General features: G+C 34.8%; 1 protein-coding gene across 1 annotated transcript; it reads right to left on the minus strand.

The window, feature by feature from the left end:
- Positions 1-312: 312 nt before the first annotated feature.
- Positions 313-10,343, minus strand: LOC115412944 (ankyrin repeat and SOCS box protein 9-like). Its single transcript, XM_030125628.1, has 7 exons — positions 10,059-10,343; positions 8,146-8,225; positions 7,882-7,989; positions 5,434-5,584; positions 5,063-5,197; positions 4,329-4,517; positions 313-2,533 (listed from the first exon to the last, which is right to left on the minus strand). The coding sequence occupies exons 1-7, from the start codon at positions 10,141-10,143 to the stop codon at positions 2,388-2,390; spliced, it is 894 nt and encodes a 297-aa protein (XP_029981488.1). The 5' UTR covers positions 10,144-10,343; the 3' UTR covers positions 313-2,387.
- Positions 10,344-12,389: the final 2,046 nt, after the last annotated feature.

The raw sequence follows: 12,389 nt of genomic DNA on the forward strand, positions 1-12,389 counted from the left end.
GCTATATGATGGGAATTTTTATTTGTAAGTTCTAATTTTTTATCAATTACTAGAAATTTCAGGCGACCCCATTTGAATTCCAGGCAACCCCACGTGGGGTCCCGACCCTAAAGCTGAAAAACACTGGTTTAATTTAAGAGCTGATATCTAAACATTTTTCATGTTTTGTTTTTTTTTTATAATAACCAAAATCAGTTCAGTTCTTACATCAATAGCTATGGCATTGTACTGACAAAAACGGTGCTTTTAGGGATTCAGTGTTTTCTTTTTTACCTGTTATAGTCACATGATACACACAGGAGTTAGTACTTGATTACATAACCATTGTTTTTGATGACTTTCGATGGTCTAATAATTTTTTCCACGACTGTATAGAGCACTTTATGCATCTCACTTGTGTATTTTACCACAGGTTATAGAGATGGACGTTTAAAAGTAAGGATACTTTTCTGGCCTAGCTTTAAACTTTATAAAATAGGATATCATCAGGTTCTTGGATGTGAGCAAACACTGAAAAGCTGATATTTTTAAGAAAGTGTTTGAGAGAATGGGACACCGAGTCCAAATGGATGCATATAAAGAAGAACATTAACAGAATATTAATTTTAATTTTTCTTTACCCATGTAAACAGCTTATTAGAAACCAGTCTCTTGTGCATGTAAACATTGCCATTGACACCTCGCTCCTTCTCCATATTTCTTCTCTGTGGGAAAAAAAAGAAACTATTGAAGGAATCAATATAAAGATTTCTGTTGCTTTCCATGTCCAATCCTGTGGCAGGGGATGAATAAATGATAAATAAATGATAATGATGAAGACACTAAACCTGCTGTTTACACAAGATTTTACCTTCGTTTTATTGACTCTAAATTTCTTATTTTAAATAATAAAAATCAACTTTCACATAGATCATAGCCTTGTCTTTACACCAGTGCTGCCCTCTCTTCCTCTTTATTACCCTGTCAGACTGGATCCACTTAGTTTCAACTAAACGAGGGTTAAAAGAAGAACAGGCAGTTCATAACTGGGTTATGACATTTTCTGGTGTTCTGCATTTGCTTTCCATTTTCACACAGGCTTTGTTTGTTTTTATGTTGTTGACTTTCTTGTGCTGCACAGATTTCCTTTTTAGGCTGTAGACTTTTAGACTCAAATTATTCTTAATACCCCAAAGAATCTGCCGTTTCCCTGGAGAATGAATTTGCATAATACCTCAGCACATCCTCTGTACAAGAACAAAGACACAACAGGAGATTTTGTCTTATTTCATGCTCAATCTTTTTTTATACAGGTAAATCTAAACAGTACATACAGTTTATTTTCAACATACAGATCCCAACATCTTAGATGACATGATAAAGTTTTAGTCTGTCTGAAATCAAATGAGTTCTCCTAAAACTAACTGAATCTGAAACTAATGTAAGCTTTCAGTTTTAACAAAACATATTGATATCATCTTGCCTGTTATTTTTTTTTTTTACTATAAAATATTAAACGTTTTTTCTCCATAGATAGGTTGTGTAAAGCCCAAAAAACACACTCTCACTGTTCTTTGTAATATGAATTAAAGATTAGTCACTCATTTATTAACATCTGAGAGTCTGTTTTTTTTACATTTTAAATAGATTTGTGATTTAATATTCAAAGTAGATGCTCCTAAAACACAAATGACCATGCTATAAATTAACAGTCAGGACATAATACTGACTCTTTACCTTTATTTTTTGCAAATTATGAGACCTTTAACAGGAATTGATCCAATCTCTCCAGTGCTGTGTTTTAACTCAGCTCCTACGCCCACTTTGAAATCTCTTAGATGTACTCCATGTCGATCTGTACGTGTTTATCTACACCTTTTCATGGATCAAAACACCGTCCTGGGAGCACAATGTGTGCCAGTCATATAAACAATTACATATTAAAAGGACATCTCATCTCCTGTTGGTCTCAGGGGAAAAACACAGCAGCTTTATTACAAAACCACAGTAACACTGCAGCTGACCATCCAGTATTTTTGTCTCAAATAACAGAAGTACCAAATATTTTTCCACTTGTGTAATGAAAAAATATTGTTTCAGTGTATTAAGCTGTTTTTCATTAATTATTCAACAATGCATTCAACCTTATAAGCCCATACTCTTTTTTTTAGTAGTGTTTAATGATTAAATTATCAGACTTTTATGTTTTTTATATTAACGTCTAGATAGAGCCAAAGAATCAGTTTGTACACAGCTGTCTTAAACAAAAGAAAAACAGCACAATAATAAAACCATGAGGTATGATGGACCAAATCCACTCGCCACAAGATTGCACAAGTCCACCACCTATTGACCTAGATGTGAACTACACCAAATCTGAGCATTAGAGGCCGGGTAGTGTCTGTGCATTAGATCTGCCCCCCGGGGTCTGACTGGTGGAGAAGATACCGTTTCAGTTCTGTGGGAAGGCGAAGGTCATGAATCTCACCCAGTCTGTGTTTACCCGCAATTCTCCTGATGAACAGCCGACAGAGCTGCATCAGAGAAGACGTTTCTGTGCAGGAGAGTGAATAGAAGCACGAGCCATGACAGAAATGTTCTCATTAATAGTGGAAAAATGAACCTCTCTGTACTGAACATTCACAATGAGGCTACTTGTTTAACCCATAAAGACCCAGTGGCACTTTTGTGTCAGTTTCCAAATGATTTTTTCTATCCATTTAACCATTCTTAACTCATTTATCATCATTTATTTTCATATTTTGCATGTTTAAGTATAAGTCATTTATTTTCCTATATTCAAATTTAGGGTTATTTTATCAAAAACAGAGAAAACTGACGAATATGTGGCTTTTTTAGTGAAATATATATCGTTAACTGAACATAATCCAAGTGTCTCCATTCACTGTCATTGATCAAAGTCCATGGGTTTCACTGGTGAATCATTATTGTAGAACACAGGTGTCAAACATGCGGCCCAGGGGCCAAATCCGGCCCGCCAAAGGGTCCAATCCGGCCCCCTGGATGAATTTGTGAAATGCAAAAATTACCCTCAAGATATTAACAGTCAATCCTTTTACTTTAGGGGCCATATAAAGCCCTACTTTAGTCTCAAGTGGGTCAAATCAGTGAAATACTATCATAATGACCTAGAAATAATGACAATTCCAAATTTTTCCTCTGCTTTAGCATAAAAAAGTGAAATTACATGAAAATGTGTAAGTGTAATTTTACTAATATTCTGCCAGTTACTAAAATATTTTGTGCATTCACAGATCCGTTGTGATCTGTAAGTTGTAATACAGAGGCATAATATGGTTAAAATTGCACTTATTTTTCTAGATAAATTTCAGTTTTTTCCTGGTTGTTCATGTTATTAACATTTTTAAAAGGACAGTTTATAGATGTAAACATTTCCATACTGTCATTTTACTTTTTTCACTATAAAACACATTGAAATGTTTGGAGTTGGCATTATTTATATATTGTTATGTTATTAATTTACTGGTCCGGCCCACTGCAGATCATATTGGGAGGATATGGCCCCTGAGCTAACATGAGTTTGACACCCCTGTTGTAGAAGATGGCGGTGTTTGCACGTTCACTACGGAGCCTCTGAACGTCCAAATGGGTCATATCTGATGACCATGAAAAGATTTTACACCAATTAACCCTATAACGCCAACGTATCATATTTGATACATGAGTTTTGAAGCCCTCTATATGATCACTGTGATCTTTTTTTTTCTTGAAAAACCTGATGTATACAATTAGATACATGCAACTGATTGATTTATCACCATTTATTTTCATATTTTGCATGTTTAAGTATAAATCAGGCATTTTCCTATATTCAAGTTTAGGGTTATTTTATCAAAAACGGAGAAAAAAAATTAGATGGATAATCCACTAGGGGGGAGGAATTCTTTCACCAGAGGCCTTTCCAGTGACACTACGAGATAGTCATTAATGAGGAAGGAGGCAGAACTTTGCCAGTTTTGAAAAGGAATTAACAATTTGTTAGACATGTTTGTGTTATATTATGTTTTATATACAATATTTGAGCATTAGGACCCGATGTATCAAATATGATACAAAATTGAAACTCATACATGGAAATTGATATTTGAAAAAAAAAAATTGGGTTGTTCAGAAGGACCAATAAAGGCTCCAGTTTCAAAGAACAGGAATTTTCTGTCAATGATTTAATGGTTCAGGCTTTACCGGGTTAATTACATGGACTGATAGGATTAGTGGATCAACAGGTATTAAACAGTTTAGATCAGTCGATGGTTTTGGTCGTCAGTGGATGTTTGGGTCTTTATGGTTTCATTTGGAGGAAATATCACCTGCTTGTTTCAACAGCTTCTCTGTGAGGCTGTTTGGAGGTGCCAGGTCCAGTGGATGTTTGCCCTCCAGGTTCCTGAGGTGGCGATCTGCCCCGTGGTCCAGCAGGATGGACACCATCTCTGGGGAGGACAGACGGGCTGCAGTGTGCAGGGGAGAATCCCCATGAACAACACTGTTCACACTAGCACCTGAAATGTGATAACAGCTCTGTTACAAAGGTTTACTTCAACAGCAGAGTATCAGTTTTAATGCCCGCTTCTTTGTCTGCCTGCATTTTATTAGATTTAAAAATATTAAAATCAGTGAATACAAAGGTTTATTTTTTTCTAGTAGACACTGCATGAATTTTATCATTATATACCACATCCAGAATTTCATGTAAATGTAAAAAAATACATAGCTTAAGAACTAGGGTATGTCAACTTTAGATCAGGGTCATTTAGATAGTTTCTGGTGTCAGTATGATTTTAAAAAGAGCAAACATATGTTTGATAATGAATGTCTTCACCCAACCACTAGCCACAAGTGAAAGAAAAGTTTTTGTATTATCATTCATATTCTTTGAAAATGGCCAAAGAATCATAAATTCTGCTAGACTATGTAAACTTATGAGCACAACTATATATCATTTTGTGAAAGTTTCTCCAGTTAATGTACTATTTTTTAACGGTATCTGAAATGGGCTTCTTAACTCTCGACCTAAAAGAACAAAGGTAAACAGAGGTATTCTCACCGAGCTGAAGCAGCTTTCGTACAGTACTCAGCTGCTGATTGGAACAGGCCATGTTAAGAGGGGAACCTGACCGTTCCATGTACTGGTCCACGTCTGCACCGTGCTGAACAAGGCTCTCAATGCACTCTGCATGACCTAGACAGAGTTACAAGCATCATCACAATGAAGAATGAGGAGTACTTCAAAAGACCTGCTTTGTTTTTCATCTTGTGGAAGAAAATGCTACGGTTTCACTTCATAGCCCACAACAACACACACTACTGGTACACACTATGTATTTTTCTGATTTTGAAGCAGTCTTTCTGGAGCAGTGGACTAAGCTGGTTCAGCATAGATTATCCATGTAGATGCAGGGGAATGTGACCTTTAACCTTTAGCTGCTGCACTGTGAAGTGGAGAGTTGGAATGACTGGTTCCCTGAGGAGCCGCTCCATGTTGAAGGAGCAGCGTTACACAGGTCACATGACCACGGGCACAAGCCTCTGACAGGGGTGTTTGTCCGTCCACCGTTGAACAGTTTACCTGATGGAGATAAAGAAGTATCAATTATAACACTCTAAAGCAGGGGTGTCAAAGTCACTTTAGTTCAGGGGCCACATTCAGTCCAATATGAACTCAAATGGGCCGGACCAGTAAAATAATATCGGTGAAAAAAGGAAAATTACATCATGAAAATGTTTACATCTTATGGAAGAGGATTAGAGCCACTGGAAAAAAAAATAAGGTCCAACATATATTTTTTTATCATTATTATGAGGAAAAAAAGTCAGAATTCTGACTGTTTTAAATATTTTTTTTATTATTGTTCTGAGAAAAAAGTCAGAATTCTGAGATTAAAGTCAGAACTATGAGAAAAAAAATCAGAATTCTGACTTTAATCTCAGAATTCTGACTTTTTTCTCAGAATAATACAGGGTGGGGAAGCAAAATTTACAATGAACCTTTAGTTGTTTTTTCTCAGCAGGCGCTATGTCAATTGTTTTGAAACCAAACATATATTGATGTCATAATCATACCTAACACTATTATCCATACCTTTTCAGAAACTTTTGCCCATATGAGTAATCAGGAAAGCAAACGTCAAAGAGTGTGTGATTTGCTGAATGCACTCGTCACACCAAAGGAGATTTCAAAAATAGTTGGAGTGTCCATAAAGACTGTTTATAATGGAAAGAAGAGAATGACTATGAGCAAAACTATTACCAGAAAGTCTGGAAGATACTGTTAAAGAAGAATGGGAGAAGTTGTCACCCGAATATTTGAGGAACACTTGCACAAGTTTCAGGAAGCGTGTGAAGGCAGTTATTGAGAAAGGAGGAGGACACATAGAATAAAAACATTTTCTATTATGTAAATTTTCTTGTGGCAAATAAATTCTCATGACTTTCAATAAACTAATTGGTCATACACTGTCTTTCAATCCCTGCCTCAAAATATTGTAAATTTTGCTTCCCCACCCTGTACTAAAAAAAAAACCTATATTGGACCTTAATGTTTTTTTCCAGTGACCCTAATCCTTTTCCATAACATCTACACAGCATCCTGTAAAAAAAAAAAAAAAAAAAAGACTAACATTAACAACCTCAAATTTATGAGTTATGAAAGAAAAATAACTGCCATTTTAACAATATTTTGCCTCAGTTTTATCAGATTCTCGCTATAATCAGGCACTTTAACACAACTTTATGTAGACCGGATATTTATTGAACAACACAGCACAGACAGGATTAAAGAATACACACGCTATGTGGCTAAGCTACCTCTCCACCTGGATGTAAAACACAACACTTGCAGTGACGCAGTTCAAGGTCACATCCGGTTAACTCAGGTTTAACCCCTCACATGCCTAATACCACAGATTTAACATTTACATATATGCATTACAACTTAAGGATCACAGTGAATCTACAACTACACAAAACATTCAGTAACAGGCAGAAAATTTGTAAAAATTTTACTTCTCTTATGACATTTCATTCTGTTCAGATTTGTTCCGATTATTCACTTTTTTTTTTTTTTTTTTTTTGTGAAAGGATGGTTTGTAAAACATTTTCATGTAATTTTACTGTTTTACACTAAAGCAAAGAGTAAAACTGTCATTATTTATAGGTTAATATGATAGTATTTTACTGATCTGACCCACTGTGGATCATATTGGTCTGAGTGTGGAACCTGAACTACAATAATTTTAACATCCTTCAGTGTACTTCTTGTATTTCACAAATTCATCCCACGGGCCGAACTGGACCCTTTGGAGGGCCGGTTTGGGTCCACGGGTCGTATGTTTGACACCTCACCCCTAAAGTGCTCAAAAATAGTAAAAGGTATGATGGAAGCAAATGTTGAAAATGAGGATTATTCTTTTTTATTCTGCTACTGTATATGTAAGTAACTTTTACATATATATTTACATTAAGTCAACACTTTGGCCTATGGTTAGTTGTATAATGTGAAAAAATACATGACAAATAAACAAGTGGATTAACAATAAGGGTGATATGAAGCTTTAATAATACAAAAATCTATGTATTTTAGTTACAATACTTGAAATATTGTGTGTGTTTGACCTGCAGTGCACTGTGTTCATGTTTATGTGTACTGTAGATTTGTGTGTTATTTATTGTACAGGTAGAGGATTGGAGCCTTGTTTATCTGGGTGTTGGGTTAATCTCTTACTTAAATGCACCAGCACAAAGTTAAACCTGACAATAATTGAACAGCTACTGGGTAAGTTATTGCAAAGCACAAAACACGATTTATACTTTTCCATCAGTACAGTTGTATACAAAAACATAAAAAAAATACGAATTTGGACTTACATGTGCCCCATTTTCCACCAAAACTTTAGCACAAGCTGTGTGTCCTTGTACACATGCTGCATGGAGGGGAGAAACTCGGTCCAAAGTGTTCAGGTTTACACATGCTCCCTACAAACAGAACATGTAAATGAACTAGAAAATGACTGAAGCATATTCTGTGCAACAAAACGACTCGTGTAAACCTGATAAAGTCAAAAGTTTGATCATTTTAAGGTGGGAAAACATTTAATAATTCAAAATGCATCATGTGCTGTTGAGTGTTACCTGAGTGATGAGATTCTGCAGAGCGAGGACACGTCCATTAAAGGCTGCATCGTGTATTTGAGACCAGTCCGACTCAGTATCTATGCGTAAAAAGCACCGACAGAAGACATTTAAAACAACATCAGCATGACAAGAAGTGTACATTAACCCAGGGGTGTCAAATTCTTTTTAGTTCAGGGGCCAGATTCAGCTAAATTTGATCTAAAGTGGGCCGAACCAGTAAAATAATAACATAATAATATATAAATAATGTCAACTTCAAATTTTTCTCTATGATTTAGAGCGAAAAAAAGTTAATTTACATTATGAACAGGTTTACATCTGCAAACTATCCTTTCAAAAAATGTGAATCACATGAACAAACTGAAAAAATAAGTGTAATTTTAACAATATTCTGCTTTAGTTTATCATTTACACATGTTCATTATAACTTACAGATCACAGTGGATTTACAAACACACAAAACATTGAGTAACAGGCAGAATATGGTTAAAATTGTACTTACTTCTCTTACGACATTCCAGGTTATCCACATTTTTTTGGCAAAATTATACTTTGTTTTAGTGTAAGTACATGAAAATATTTACATTTACAAAGAGACACATTTGGAGTTGTCATCATTTTTATGTTATTATGATAGTATTTTACTGGTCCTGCCCACTTGAGATTGAATTGGTCTGAATGTGGAACCTGAACTAAAAGGATTGTTAATATTTTACTGTAATTTTTGCATTTCACAAATTCATCCCAAGGGCCGGACTGGACCCTTTGGCAGGCCAGATTTGGCCCCCGGGCTGTATGTTTGACACCTGTGCATTAACCCATAAAGACTCACTGATGACCAAAAGCATCTGCTGATCTAAATGTTTAATATTTGTTGATCCATTAATCCTATTAATATATAGAAATAATTGGTGTAAAATGCAGTTTGTCATCTTTTCATGGTCATCAGATATGACTCATTTGGACGTTCAGAGGCTCGGTAGTTACCATAGAAACGTCATCTTCTACAGCGTTGATTCACCAGTAAAACCCATGGAGTTTGATCAATGACAGTAGATGGAGACACTTGGATTATGTTCAGTTAATGATATATTTTACTGAAAATGTCCATTTTCTCTGTTGTGATACAATAACCTTTGAATTTACTCTGAGCTTTTATGAACATCTACATCAGGGGTGTCAAACTCATTTTCTTCCAGGGGCCACATTCAGCCTAATTTAATCTGAAGCAAGCCGGACCAGTAAAATAATAGCATGATAGCCAGTAAATAATGAGAACTCCAAATTGTTTTAGCACAAAAAGTAACTTTCAATTATGCCAGTATTTACATTTACAAACTATCCAAACAAAAAAGACGTGAATAACCTGAAAAAAATTTAATTTTTTAAGAAATATAAGTGCAATATGCATTACAGATCCCATTTTACAAAGGCATAAAACATTCAGTAACAAGCAGAATATTGTTAAAATTGCCCTTAATTTACTTCAGACATTTTAGATTATTCACATTTTATTGTTAAAGGGTAGTTTGTTAATGTAAACATTTTAATAATTTAATGTTTTTGCACTAAATCAAAGAGAATCAAAGATTATGATATTATTTTTTAGTTTGCACTTTGCAAATTCATCCCACGGGCCAGATTGGAACCTTTGGTGGACCGGTTTTGGCCCCCAGGCTGCATGTTTGACACCTGTGATCTACATGATTATTGAATTAAATATAAGAAAATGCATGATTTTCACTGAAAAAATTCAAAATGAAAAGATTAATATTTCAATAAATGGTGAGAAATCACTTAAAGAAACATTAAATATAGATAAAACTGCCACAAAAGTAGCACTGGGTCTTTATGGGTTGAATAAATCTACATTTGCTCCAGCTGTAACATCAGTTCACTCTGCTACTCACCGCTCATGAAAGGGTTTGAGAAAACAGCGTCAGCTCTAGTTTGACATGTGCTGTCTTGTTGAGTCTCTTTGTGCCCGTCAGACATATTTCACAGCACCGTTCCAAACTCTTTCATGACCTGGTTGTTCTGCCTCATAGATTTTGCAGCAGACACTGAACTGCATCCATGGTGGAGTCAAAGCTCATTTGATCCTCATCTGTTTTCATTGTTTGTGTGGCAACTCCGGCCTTAGTGCTGTGATGTCATTTCCTCACAAAGTATAAAGCTGCAGGAAACAGGCTGGCTGAGCGTTACAGCCGGTGTTTCAACCAATGAAGGTGCAGAAAGAAAGAGGAAGAAAGGCCTGTAGAGCAGGTCTGGAACTTCTGTGCAATTTGACACTGTGCATCCACACCCATCCTCTGCAGCAGGAAGGTGGGTGGCATTATGGGAAAGCAAAATAAAGGAAAGCAGATCAATATGCTCATGTCATGGCATTAAATAGTTAATGTTTCTGCAAGCTTCTTTCATTTCCTTTTTGTTTAGTATGCTAGTTTACACACCCTAGTTTTTCATGTTTGTGGTTTTTTTTTTTTTCCTCTGGGGACCCAGGTTTTAAAACTGAAAAAGCATCATATAAATCAGATGAAGGGCATATCTGTGCATACTTTTACTGACATTTCCATGTTTCTCTTATTATTTATAACTGATAAAGCAGCCACTTCAGTGACACATTTTATGAACTACAACTTTGTTTTCATCCATGCACATATATATACAAATAAATAGATAGATAGATAGATAGATAGATAGATAGATAGATAGATAGATAGATAGATAGATAGATAGATAGATAGATAGATAGATAGATAGATAGATAGATAGATAGATAGATAGATAGATAGATAGATAGATAGATAGATAGATAGATAGATAGATAGATAGATAGATAGATAGATAGATAGATAGATAGATAGATAGATAGATAGATAGATAGATAGATAGATAGATAGATAGATACTTTATTAATCCTGAGGGAAATTAAAGAAGAACGACTTGTATGATTTAACATCTTAAAACAATCACAGCTTAGATAGATGTGTATGTTATCCTTTCATGCAAAAATCTCCCCATATTATTTGCTGTTAAGTAATTTTACCATATTTGTGTTATTGTGTATAAGTATGGGGAACAATTACAAAGATAGTCAGACATGTGGATTGCACTAATTCATCATTCTTAAATCAGAATTATTAAAAAAAAAAAAAAAAAAAAAAATGAAATGAAATGAAATTAAATTAAATTAAATTAAATCTATCTATGAATTGTATATGTTTGTCTCTATTTGTCAGCCTTGAGATGAACTGGCGACATGTCCAGGGTGTACCCCGCCTTCACCCTTAAGTAGCTAGATTGGCTCCATACAAGCAAGCCCAGTGACCCTAGTGAGGATAAATCGGGTTCAGAAAATGAATGAATGAATGATTAAATTAAATTAAATTAAATTAAATTAAATTAAATTAAATTAAATTAAATTAAATTAAATTAAATTAAATTAAATTAAATTAAATTAAATTAAATTACTGACCTTGTGGAATTTCCAGCAGCTCAAACAAACGACCAGGAAATATTCAACAGTTGTTCAGAGGTCAGGAAAGGGGGGGTTATTATTTAAGGGGAATTATAATTTCCAAACACATTGGGTTCACACAATCAGGAGAAGTTCAGTTGGAGGTAAACTATGGATCTGAATATGGAGATAAACATAAACCATCTTAAAATAAGTTACAAGGGTATGATTCTCATCAAGACGTGAAGTGGGGGTTTGACTTTACAGATGTTTACAAGGTTTACTGCTATTTATTGGTTGGTTTATTAAATACTATGTAGATTTGTAGGTATAATATATACAGTGACAGTGTGAAAATCTTAGTCCACCTTTATCTTTGCTGTTTTCGCAGGGTTGAAATGAGCATCCATATTTATTTCTAATTCTCTTTTCTTCAGATACAGCAAGAAAATACAGGAAATAATGTGCACGACCTTAAAAGACCCAGAACAATTGAACTAAATGGGTTGTAAAGGTTAAAGTGATTATTTAATGTGACCCCTGACCCCATGACAAGAAGCAGAACAAACGATTTGAAACATGTGACGTGTGTTGAATCAAACTTATATATAAAACAGCAAAATATCAATGCAATAAATCTCATATTATCCGATAAAAATAGTTAACGACATGCTTTGAGTGCAAAGTGAGGTCACATTAAATGCTACTTTTGTTTTTACTGCTGCACATATTTCCCATATATCCACATTGGATCTTAATACAGAGTCAGAGAAATATACTA

This window comes from Sphaeramia orbicularis, chromosome 21 (assembly GCF_902148855.1).
Source record: "Sphaeramia orbicularis chromosome 21, fSphaOr1.1, whole genome shotgun sequence".
NCBI lineage: Eukaryota > Metazoa > Chordata > Actinopteri > Kurtiformes > Apogonidae > Sphaeramia > Sphaeramia orbicularis.